Source organism: Dendropsophus ebraccatus, chromosome 4 (genome assembly GCF_027789765.1).
Source record: "Dendropsophus ebraccatus isolate aDenEbr1 chromosome 4, aDenEbr1.pat, whole genome shotgun sequence".
Lineage (NCBI taxonomy): Eukaryota > Metazoa > Chordata > Amphibia > Anura > Hylidae > Dendropsophus > Dendropsophus ebraccatus.
In genome coordinates, this window is record NC_091457.1 from 23,569,648 (window position 1) to 23,582,156 (window position 12,509).

Consider the following 12,509-nt stretch of genomic DNA (forward strand, 5'->3'; position numbering starts at 1 on the left):
CGCTCATCGTTTCTGGTGTGGACTTGGTCTTCGGTCCTGTAGTCGTTTGACTACACTTCTGCATTTGCTTCTCCCACCGTCGGTGGTGATGTCCCCCAGTACAGCTGCGGAGTACACCCCTTCATGCTGCATTTAGAGTTGTGCCTAATATTTGCACAACCTACCCAGGTGAGTGGATCCCTGTCAGATCTTCCTTCCATCCACCTGGTCACTCTTTTCTACACAAGGAAGCGCCCCCTGTCTCCCCTCTTCTCATTCCAGCATGATAGCTTTGACATTTTGGAGTATTCTTTATATCAACATAGAGGTTCCTCTGCTCTCAGCCATGGACTTTGTGTGAGAATGTATGGTAAGTTTTTAAGTCACAATGCAAGAGTGCGTAAGTTCAAGCAGATTACAGGGGTACTCCAGAGGAATTATTTTTCTTTCAAATTACCTGGTGTCAGAAAGGTATACAGATTTGACATTTACTTTTTAAAATTTCAAGTTTTCCAATACTTATGAGATGTCCTGCAGGAAGTGGTGTATTCTTTAATGCCTGACACAGTGCTCTCTGCTGCCATCTCTGTCCATGTCAGGAACTGTCCAAAGCAGAAATAGTTTTCTATGGGAATTGCTACTCCTCTGGGCAGTTCTTGTCATGGATAGAGGTGGAAACAGAGAACACTGTGTCTGGAAAGAATACACCACTTCCTGCAGGGCATACAGCAGTTGATAAGTCCTAAAATTGAGATTTATACATAGAAGTGCATGACTAATCTGTATAACTTTCTGACACCAGTTGATTTCAAAACATTACTCAGTGCTTGGCAATGGGTTACTGCATTTTGTCACTGCAACACATTTTTGTTTACTATACTTACTATACTATACTATAGGTATAAACATTTACAACACAGCAAAATAAGATAAGAAAATAAATGATAAAAGATAAATGAGAAGATAAAACAGATACAGTTAAAAGTATGTTCAGCGATATTTCACCAGGGGATTATATTTCCCTCCCAGCTAATGACAATTCCAGAATGCTTCTCAGAGAGGCTGTGCAGGACCTTGAGAATTCCTTGGACACTCTGCTCCACTGTGAGAGGGGCCTAAAAAAAATAAAAAAATAAAATGAGTTAAAGTTTGAGGCTGAATGTCGATGCCTTTCATAGATCTCTATTTTTCCATATACAGAGCCACGTTAGACCAGTATTACTTATTAAAGATACTTTTTTTTAACTATAGAATGTACTGCAAAATAGTGGGGAAAAAACTGTAGCTCTGCAACTTTTCATATAGTAAAACCAATCTGTTATCTTTATTCTCCATGTCAGTACCTAGAGATTTGCTTTCTTTCTTACTTTTCTTTAAGCTCCACTAGGGGACATTTATAAGCATTCATTATATTGCTTATACTGATCACGGCAATCGCTATTGATTGTGGCATGTATAGAGTAAGGCTATGTTCACACTACGTAAAATAACGGCTGTTGTTTTCACCGGTCGGACTTTTGCGACCAAAACTACCACTACTGTTTAATTTTGATTCCTAGCATGTTTATAAGTGCGATGAAACAGGTCATTAACTTTAAATACTGCGCCCAGCCCGAGAAACCACTCAGAATTTTTTTTTACATCAAAATCCAGTTTCATTCGGCAGATATAAGTTTTACGTTCGCGGCCGCATTGAAATCCACGGCCGTTATCTGATATGTAGTGTGCATTCAACGGCCGTAGTTACATTGCACTGCAGTCATAATAGGAAACCTCAAAACAACGGCCGTAGTTTTGCGGCGCGGACAACGGCCACTATTTTACGTAGTGTGAACATAGCCTAAGGGTGCATTTACACAGACAGATTTATCTGACAGATTTTGGAAGCCAAAGCCAGGAATGGATTTGAAAAGAGGATAGATCCCAGTCTTTCCTTTCTGCCCTGATCCCTGTTTATAGTCTGTTCCTGGCCTTGACTTCAAAGATCTGTCAGATAAATATGTCTGTGTAAATGCACCATAAGGCTATGTTCACACTACGTATCTCTCCGGCCGTAGTGCGAACCGCGAATATACGCACATAGTTTTCAGGTTGATGCGTTCGCTTGAAAGTATACGATATACGGCCGCACCATGCACACTACATATGAGCTTACAGCCGGATCGTATACGGCGCTGTGAAAATTGAACAAGACAATTGTTTGAGGACGGAAATGTTCCAACTCATGGCCGTGGATTTCCATGCGGTCCCGTACGGAGTACTTATTTCAGCCAAATTGAACGTGATTTTTAGATCCAAAAGGTTCTGTGAGTTTTATTGGGCTGGGCGAAGATTTCCAAGTAAATGACCTGCCTCAGATCGCTTTGAAACAAGCTAGGGAAGCATAACTCAACTACGGGCGTATGTTCGCGGTTCGCCCGCATGTTCGCAATCAGGCCACATGTCTATTTTTCCCATGGCCGTACTTTCAGCCGCACATGTACGGCTGCGTACGAACTACGTCCGGAAAGATACGTAGTGTGAACATAGCCTTAAACTGTGAGTTTAAACTGGAGACTGTTTAATTCCCCCTCCCCCATTTATTTTAAACAGACCTGTTAGTAGATCATTGTGTTTTTAATTCAACATTCATCATTGTTAACCCCTTAAGGATGAGGCCAATTTCGATTTTTGCGCTTCTGTTTTTTCCTCCTTGGTCTTAAAAGGCCATAGCAGTTGCACCAGTTTTCACCTAGAAACCCACATGAGCCCTTATTTTTTGTGTTACTAATTGTACTTTGCAATGACAGGCTGAACTTTTTCATAAAGTACACTGCGAAACCAGGAAAAAAATAAATGTGTGGCGAAATTAAAAACAAACACACATTATGTTTATTTGGGGGGTATTTGTTTTTACGCCGTTCGTCCTGGGGTAAAACGTGTTATATATGTTCCTCAATTCCTCGACGATATGTAACATGTATAACTGTGGGGGTCCTGATAAGACAGTGACTGGAACACAGTCATTCTATTTGACGGCCGGATGTCCCTTACCTTCCTCCAGGCAGTCAGATCGGTGATCATTGTATACAGTCTGCCACAGGCAGACTTTATGCAATGATCACAGATTACACTGATAAGTGCTATGCTATGGCATAGCAATGATCAAAGTATATAATGTAATGTGAAAACACATAAAAATAAAAAATAAATACACATATTATATACTGTAGTGTGCCTAATTGACTGGTCTATTAATATATATAAAATGCATATCGCTGTATTCAGACTGACCTATAAAATATAGATATCATATTAGTTTTAAAGAGCATTACGTAAACACGGAACCCCCCAAAAATGTGCAGAATTGTGTTCTTTTCAAAATTTTTATAAAATAATTATATCTCTTAGAAGGCGAGGTGGAAAAACCGAAAACGCTAAACTAAAAATTGGTGTACTCCTTAAGGCCATTTTGGGCTCTGACCTTAAGGGGTTGAAGCCATGCCCCCTTTTATGGGCAAAAACGCATAATAATTTGTTACACAAGACATACTCTTTTGACACATCACAGTGGCATATGGAGAGTATTTATCAGTCGTGTAGTAAATTCCCTTCCGTTTACCTGGACGGTCCCTAGACCTATAAAAGGACCATCCAGTGAAACAGAACAAATGTTGCTGTGAGCTATGGAGTAAAGTGAGCTGTTGCCTGATCCTTCTTACTTGTTATGCTAATCAGTGGTGGTCTCAGCACAGAGACTGTGACCAATGAATACTTTTTAAATGTCACACTCAAAAATCTACTCACATGAATGCCTCCAAGGTCTGTTTGAACCCATCCTGGATGGAGAGCAGTGCACAGAATACCATCTTCCTTGAAGCCCTGGGACTGGCACTGTGTCAGCATATTAAGAGCGGCCTGCAACCAAAACAATTTAATGCACAATTGTCAAAAAAAAAACAAAAAAAAAACAGAGTCACCATCTAGGTGAACTTTATGAGAAAACAAGAAAAAGTGATAAGATACAGTAACATGATTTTAAACTGTACTTGTCTTAGACACATGTGAAAAGTTTTTATCGCTTGAAGTTAAGTGACACAGCCCAATAGACATACACTATGGGGGAGATTTATCAAACTGGTGTAAAGTAGGGCTGGCTCAGCTGCCCCTAGCAACCAATCAGATTCCAGCTTTCATTCCTCACAGATTCTTTGGAAAATAAAGGTGTAGAGATGAGCGAACCTCGAGCATGCTCGAGTCCATCCGAGCCCGAACGTTCGGCATTTGATTAGCTGGGGCTGCTGAACTTGGATAAAGCTCTATGGATATAGTCATTGGCTGTATCCATGTTTTCCAGACAACCTTAGAGCTTTATCCAAGTTCAGCCGCCCCAGCTAATCAAATGCCGAACTTTCGGGATCGGATGGACTCGAACCTGAACCCAGTTTGCTCATCCCTAAAAAGGTGGAATCTGATTGGTTGCTAGGGGCAGCCAGTTTGATTAATCTCCTCCTTTGAGTCCATCCCGTTCTTGTGACACACACTTCACCTAACTCGTTATCTTCATTGGCTCTAACTGATTAATACTTTAAGGGTGCCTTCACACCTACCGAATCCGTAGCGGATCTCACTTCTGAGGATTCGCAGCGAGATCAGCTGTGGATCCAGTACTATTGATGCCTATGTTAGCACATACTCGCAGCGGGATTGACATCCCGCTGTGACTATGTACTTTAACCCCCTGGCGCCCATAGCCCCGCCGCTCGCATTAGCCTCTCCACCGGCATCCTCTATCCCCGCCTCTATCATCACCACCGCCCGCTTCCTCTATCCCGGCCCCCCATCAGCCCGGCCGCCGGCATCCTCCATTCTGGCCCCCCATTAGCACCGCCGCCCGCATCCTCCACCATGCCCCCCCATCATCCCCGCAACCCACATGCGGGCGGCAAGGAGAATGGAGTATGTGGGCGGCGGGGAGAATGGAGGATGCGGGCGGCGGGGATGATGGGAAGCCGGGATGGAGGATGCGGGCGGCAGTGATGATAGAGGCGGGAATAGAGGATGCCGGTGGCGGGGCAAATGCGAGCGGCGGGGCTGTGGGCGCCAGGGGGTTAAAGCACATAGTCACAGCGGGATGATAATCCCGCTGCGGGTATGTGCTAACATAGGCATCAATGGTACTGGATCCGCAGCTGATCTTGCTGCGAATCCGCAGAAGTGAGATCCGCTACGGATCCGGTAGGTGTGAAGGCACCCTAAGGCTATGTTCACACACTATAAAATACAACTGTAATTATGAAGTAAAAAAACACAGTAATATTGGGGAGATCCTCTGCAGGCCCCTCCAGGAGGGAGGGTTAGGATGTCCTAACATTAAGCACTATTACTATGCAAATATAATTGATCAGACTAGATATTGGTGGGCATTTGACAATACGAAAAAAATGGGTACAAATGGAAGCCTTAACTGCCCCTGTAATCTTCAATCATTACTTGTATCCAATAGACTTCTCCCTTATGTTAAAAAAGGTCTGTCCCCAACTGTATCTGCGGCATTAAAAATCTGGAATAACCCTCTTGTTTCTGACATAATGCTCCCCACCCGTTTCTACTCCCTACCACTAGGGATACTACATTTTCTTATCCCAGACTCCAACTATAAAGAATGGACCCAGAAAGGTATAACATGCATAGGCGACCTATATGAGGATTATGTACTGAAATCATTCCCCTCACTGTCTCCCCAATATGGAGTCTCCTGTAAAGACTTCTATAAATATTTACAACTTCGCCACTGTGTGCAACACTTCAAGCTACCTGATTCCCAAATTGCTAAACATCTATACGAAACATTTTATGCCAATCCATTATTACACCCCAAAGGTCTTTCAAGGGCGTACAAAGCCCTCCAAACTCACCATATCCCCATTTCATGTGTGTCCAAATGGGAAGACGACCTAGGCGTTTTCTACACACCAGAACAATGGTCTAATGTGTTCTCCGCTGTAACTAAAGTGTCAAGGTGCATTAATCATCTGGAGGCCTCCAGGAAATTGCTTTATAGGTGGTATATGACCCCATACCGCCTTTCTAAAATCTTCCCAGCAGTTTCCCCCATTTGCTGGAGATGTCAGAGCTCCATAGGGAACCTTCTGCACATCTGGTGGGAATGCCCAATCCTCAAACCACTATGGTCCCAGATCTACAACCTGCTAACCCAGATACTTAATATTCCGATCAAATGGACACCTGGTTTAGCTCTATTAGGATTAGACATGGATGCATTGGGACATACCAGACACCACTATTGCTCTTCACGTATTAACATCCACCAGGAACTGCATAGCTAAAAAATGGAAAAGCAAGGACCTACCCTCCACACAGGAGATACTGCACGCCGTAGAGTTTAACTTTGTGATGGAAACTGCTGTGGCAACTAGATTGGGTTCCCTAACCGGTGTATGGAAGCGTTGAGAAAAAAGGAGTCTCTACCGTTCTGCTCCCTCTACGGTCTCATACTTAATACTCGACTCTGACGGTTGACCCCTTCATAATAGCATCAGTGCCTCTCACTTAACCTTGACCAACAGCGAGTCTGGTTGAAAATTCTACAATATGGGAAGAAATTCGTGAAATGCAGTTTTCTATGTATCGCTTCTTTCATTATCTTACATCACCTTGCGAGTGTGTTATATAATTCTTAGTGTTATATCTTCTTTATTGTTCTGTATCTTTTTTTTTGTTTTGTTTTCTTATTTTACTTGATACCTTTGCTCTATGTGATCTTTTATACTTCCTGGGGCATTTGTACTGCCCAATCTGTATCTGAATATTTAAAATTCTTTAATAAAAATTATAAAAACAAACAAACAAAAACAAAAACACATTAATATTTTTAATATAATAATGTGCGCCACCGAAGTCAATGGGACACACTCGATACAATAATGGCTGTAACCGACTATGACCATCCGAATAATGAACATGCTCATTATTTATGACCTGATCATTTCTTTCACACATTTTTAATTTTTACCCAAAATAACGTCTGTATTTAGCTTTTATTTCACTGGGTGTGAACATAGTCTTAATCTGTCTCTACAACATATTGACAGTGCCCATTGATCTGTAACTAAAGAAACAATGACAGGTGATGTTATATTTCACTGCATACCTTGCTGCATCGATAGGAAAGCATTGGGAAAAAGCTGAAGCTTTCTGGCGCCTTCTCTATGGATCCTAACAGGGTGGAGACATTTATTATAGCAGACCTGCTACAACTTAGAGGCTTCTCCTGATTTTCTTCTGCAGCTTTTTTTAAAAATGGCAGCAATTCCTGAAAACAAAAGGATTAACACTGTTTTGATAAACAATATATTAAGGTAACTATATTATGATCATAATTCTAGTCATATAAGAAGACAAGCAATATATATATATATATATATATATATCATAACAGAGCCAGCGGGGTGCCCGATGCGGAGATCAGCTGGGGGTACAGAGGTCGTTCCCCTCCGCGATTTCCTACTTTTCCCTTATCCTGTGGATAGGGGAAGAGTGAATTTTTCCTGGAATAAATTAGAGAAGCGTACAATCTTTATTTGTTCAAAGGAAAATCATGTACAATTTTTATTTTACAATTTTATAATTCTTAGGAGATTTTACTTTGAACAAATAAAGACTAAACATTTTATGGAATATCGTTCACGCATTAAAGAATAAATCCAGCTATTTGGAAACTGGAAAAAAAAAATCACTGTTATTTCTCTCTCACCTTTGCCAGTAAAAATGGTCCAATCACATTTGTGCTGTAAACATTCATGAAGTCATCAGAGTCGGCAGAGTCTAGAGTGCTCTCTGGCATGATCCCAGCGTTATTAATAAGTAAATTAAGCCCAGCTCCATTCAGATGTTTTTCCACTTCCTTTGCTGCCTCGCTGATGCTATTGGCATCTCTGGTTTCTATAAAAACAAAGAAAAATTATAATATGAATTAAAAGCTGACAATTAAAATTTCAGCCGACAGTCACTGTCAATGACTTGCATAGGAGGTCAATTCAATAGAAGTATCTAATGAGTTATTTGACAGGTGCTGTGTCTGTCAGGGTTTCCTTCAATACCCCCCGTGATGCAATCATATAATGAAAATCAGTTTTCAAGGCAGCCCTGTCCAAAGCATTCTGAAGGCCTCTGCGGCTGCCATGTAAAATCTGCTAGTACAGCCTGCCATTTTATATTATTTTACAAGGGTCCACAACCACTGTGCCAGTGGATCATTTTGTCCTAGGGCCAAAATCAGCACCTGTAGCCAGGTTCCTTGGGGAACCCATTCAGCTGCTGGGTTCTACCCCCAGTCCTGTCCTTTCATCATTTTTACGGTCAGCAGAGCCTGTTGAACTGGAATCTACCAATATATAAGCACTGTATATGTAGATATTGTTCTAAGTATAGTAAATGATTTTATTAATTGACATTGTGATGGTCAAGGTTCGTATTATTTGAAACTGGTTTCTGATGAAAAAAAAAAAAAAAGTTTTGTGGCGGGGGTGCGAGTGGGGGGTGGCTGTGGTACTGTTCTACTACATTAATACTATAGAAATGTATGCATACCTCGAAATCAATTACATACCTAACTTTATCACAACCACATTTGGATGTTTTGCAGCAAGATCATTCAGCTTCTGTGGAAATAAAGATATAACTAGTATCAATGGCGCCAAACACTCTATCTGAAGTGTATTTTTTACACTATGGACTTCAGAAAGAGATGCCGATATAAGTATATACACTGCTCAAAAAAAGGGAACACTTAAATAACACAATGCCATATTCTAATTAAATACTTTGTTCTGTACAAAGTTAAATGTGCTGACAACAAAATCACACAAAAATCATCAATGGAAATCAAATTTATTAACCAATGGAGGCCTGGATTTGGCGGAGGTAGCGGTCCTGATGCTGAGTTGTTGCCCTCCTACGGCCGCCTTCACATCTCCTGATGTACTGGTCTGTCTCCTGGTAGTACCTCAAGCCTCTGGACACTGTGCTGACAGACACAGTAAACTTTTTTCCCACAGCTCACATTGATGTGCCATCCTGGATGAGCTGCACTACCTGAGACACTTGTGTGGGTTGTAGAGTCTGCCTCATGCTACCACGAGCGTGAAAACACCACCAACATTCAGAAATGACCAAATCATCAGCCCGAAAGCATAGGTACTGAGAAGTGGTCTGTGGTCCCAACCTGCAAAACCACTACTTTATTGAGTGTGTCTTGCTAATTGCCAATAAGTTCCACCTGTTGTCTATTCCATTTGCACAACAGAATGTGAAATTGATTGTCAATCAGTGTTGCTTCCTAAAGGTGCGTTTACACGAAACGATAATTGGCCCGATCGTACGATTAGCGATGCCGGAGTAACGATTTTTTTTTCACAATGATCAGCATTTAGACGGAATGATATATCGTATAGAAAATTCGTTTTGCGATCGTTTTGCGATCGCTTAAGCCTATCTCACACATTGGTTATATCAGCGAACAACTGTTTACACGGAACGCTTTGTGAATTTTTTGCGAACAATGAACGACGATTTGAGAACATGTTGAAAGATCAAAATGAACGATTTCTCGCTCGTCGTTTGATCGTTCGCTGCATTTACACGTACGATTATCGTTCGAATTTGATCGTTATCGCACAAATTCGTACGATAATCGTTTCGTGTAAAAGCACCTTAAGTGGACAGTTTTATTTCACCGAAGTTTGATTTACTTGGAGTTATATTTTGTTGTTAAAGTGTTCCCTTTATTTTTTTGGAGCAGTGTAGATGCGGCACTCACTTGAGCTTCATTAAAAAGAGCTTTATTCCATCAGAACATGAACAATCACGGGATTGAGACTAGTAGGAAGACGGTTTTGAAGGACCTGGAGGAAGTGCATAGGTGTGTGCGCAAAACGGGCCGTCGCCCTACCAGTCTCCATCCCGTGACTGTTTGTGATATGATGGAATAAAGCTCTTTGTCATGAAGCTCAAGTGAGTGCCGCATCAATATACTTATAACTTCCATGCTGAGTATCACAGGAGTGAACAGGGGGCTAAGCAGGATTGCAGCCACACCCATATTTAAAATAAAAATTAAATTGAGTAAAAGAAAATTAATAACAACAACATCTCGCCTACTCTACCCCCTTCTCCTCTGAAACTCCCAGACCAAAGGACATGTTTCTCCTCTCTTCAACATATATCTGTTGCCATTACATTGTTCATGACCTTTAGACAATAACTTTTCCTCCACTCAATGCTGCCAACACCCCAAATGTTTGTGCATTCATGTGCAGCATAGTTAGAGGGTGAATCACATTGTTAGCATCCCATTTTCTAAGTTATTACTTGAAATATTTTCCAGGTTGTTGGTTCAGATTCTTGAGGCCCACACAACCTGCTGCTGTCACAACAGCCTTGCCTAGTCTCCTCCTTCTTATGGCCTCTTGTGTTAGTAGACCTCTTATTGATTATCTCTTTATGTGACATTTGGTAAACTAATGCTTCGTTTACATGATAATTGGCCCGAACGTACGATTAACGATCAGCGCTTAGACGGTACGATATATCGTACGAAAAATTCGTTTTGTGATCGCTTAAAGCCTATCTCACACATTGGTTAAATCGGCGAACGACTGTTTACACGGAACGATCTGCCAATTTTTTACGAACGACGATTTGAGAACGTTGTAAGATCAAAATGAACGATTTCTCCTTCGTCGTTTGATCGGTCGCTGCGTTTACACGTACGAATATCGGTTGAATTCGATCGTTATCGCGCAAATTCGCACGATAATCGTTACGTATAAACGCAGCATAACAATGAAATTCTGTGAAGGGTCATAAAATGAGTAGTAAGGTACTGGTGGTTAGAAGAATGTTAGAGAATGCCAAAGTGGTTATACGTTATATGAGTTCATTAGTTATGTGCTCCCTTCACTCAGCTTTGTTTATTATAAATAGTAATTGGCAGAGAGCAGGCATGTGAGACCCCTGGCACCAGTGGGAGGAATAAACCTGTTTGTTTGATTTCATATGGAGTGCCGCGGTGGTTTACCTTGTTTAGATGTGCACTGGTGGTTCCACAGTCCACACTTCTGGCATCCCCCAAAAGTGTGCTGCTCCCACTATACATACCTTAGATAGATAGATAGATAGATAGATAGATAGATAGATAGATAGATAGATAGATAGATAGTGGAATCTGATTGGTTGCTATGGGCAACTAAGACAATTCTACTGTACACCAGTTTGATAAATGACACATGTAAGGAAGCACGTTTTTAATCCCCACATTGCATTCGTCTATACACATCTGTTAAAATTGGAATTCTTCTGGCAGTGCCGTGGACTGTATTGTGTATAATGACACTGCCAGAAGAATTCTGTCTGAACATGGAGCCCAGAGGAGGGATTTTGACAGCGTATTTCAGCGCACTCCTACCGACATGATATTTTGCACAGTTGTGGTCCAGTTAGTTAATTAGTAGTAGTAGTTAGAAAGTTAGTTAGCTAGTAGTTTTCTGAGGAGCAGGAACAGCTAGATATAAGGGTTTACCTTATTCCGAGGAGGGCTGGGATCACGACACGTTGCAAAGATTTGTTTCGGTGGGTTTTGTTGTTCCACGAGCTGCCGGACAAGCTCATATCCTATTCCTCGGTTGCATCCCGTAATGAGAAGTCTCAAAGGGGCCATGTTACTTCTTTGTGTACCTCTGTGTTAGTGCTCAATGACTTAGTAGGTGGAATTTGGTAGTTTCAAGGGTAGTCAGTGACAGTGAGTCAGCATAACTTCATATTTACTGCTTTGTATATGACTGTTTCTCGATCTGTCCTCATACATGTTTCCAATTATGTAAAAAAAAGTTTTTACATTCAAGCCACAATTTTTTTTTTTTTTTAACAAACAGGTTAGAAATTTGTAGTAGTTTCTTGTAAAGCTTCGTAATGCTCTTCTCTTAGCCGAGGATAGTTTGACTCCCAACTCAGATTCCCAAAAAAGTAAGAATATAGGAGCAGGGGCGGATTAACTTTACCATAGGCCCGGGGCTGATCAACAAGCCTGGGCCCCCGGACCCCACTGTAACTATGGCAGAATTAGCGTGGTGTTCATAGTATAGGATAGATAATGTCATGATGCTCTGATTTGCGCAAAATCGAGGTAAAAAAGCGGAGGTTTTTGGAAATCATAGCAGAACTGTAGCCAGGAGACAGTACTCTACTGAAAGTATAAGTCTGTTTGGGTGGCCATGGGCCCCCCAGGAACTCAGGGCACCGGGCTACCGAACAAAACTGACCTGTTATAATCCCTTACTGTATAGGAGGTGTAGGAAAAACAGATGAGAGTAGAAGAAAGGAAGACAAAATTTCATCCCACCAGGCCTGCTCCAACCACATCATCTCTATAACTGATTTGTCTGTATGCAAAAAACTAGTGCAGGTTTGTTTTATTATCAAAGGTTTGAGAAAGTTTAGGCAGTGAGGTGACACCAAAGATTCGATCTCCA

The 12,509-nt window shown here is 41.4% G+C and overlaps 1 protein-coding gene across 1 annotated transcript; it reads right to left on the minus strand.

Annotated features, from left to right (window-relative positions):
- Positions 1 to 705: 705 nt before the first annotated feature.
- LOC138787940 (C-signal-like) lies at positions 706 to 11,698 on the minus strand. Its single transcript, XM_069965266.1, has 6 exons — positions 11,561 to 11,698; positions 8,591 to 8,642; positions 7,736 to 7,923; positions 7,133 to 7,294; positions 3,766 to 3,876; positions 706 to 1,094 (listed from the first exon to the last, which is right to left on the minus strand). Exons 1-6 carry the CDS (start codon positions 11,696 to 11,698, stop codon positions 981 to 983), a joined length of 765 nt encoding a protein of 254 aa, XP_069821367.1. The 3' UTR covers positions 706 to 980.
- Between the last annotated feature and the right edge of the window lie 811 nt (positions 11,699 to 12,509).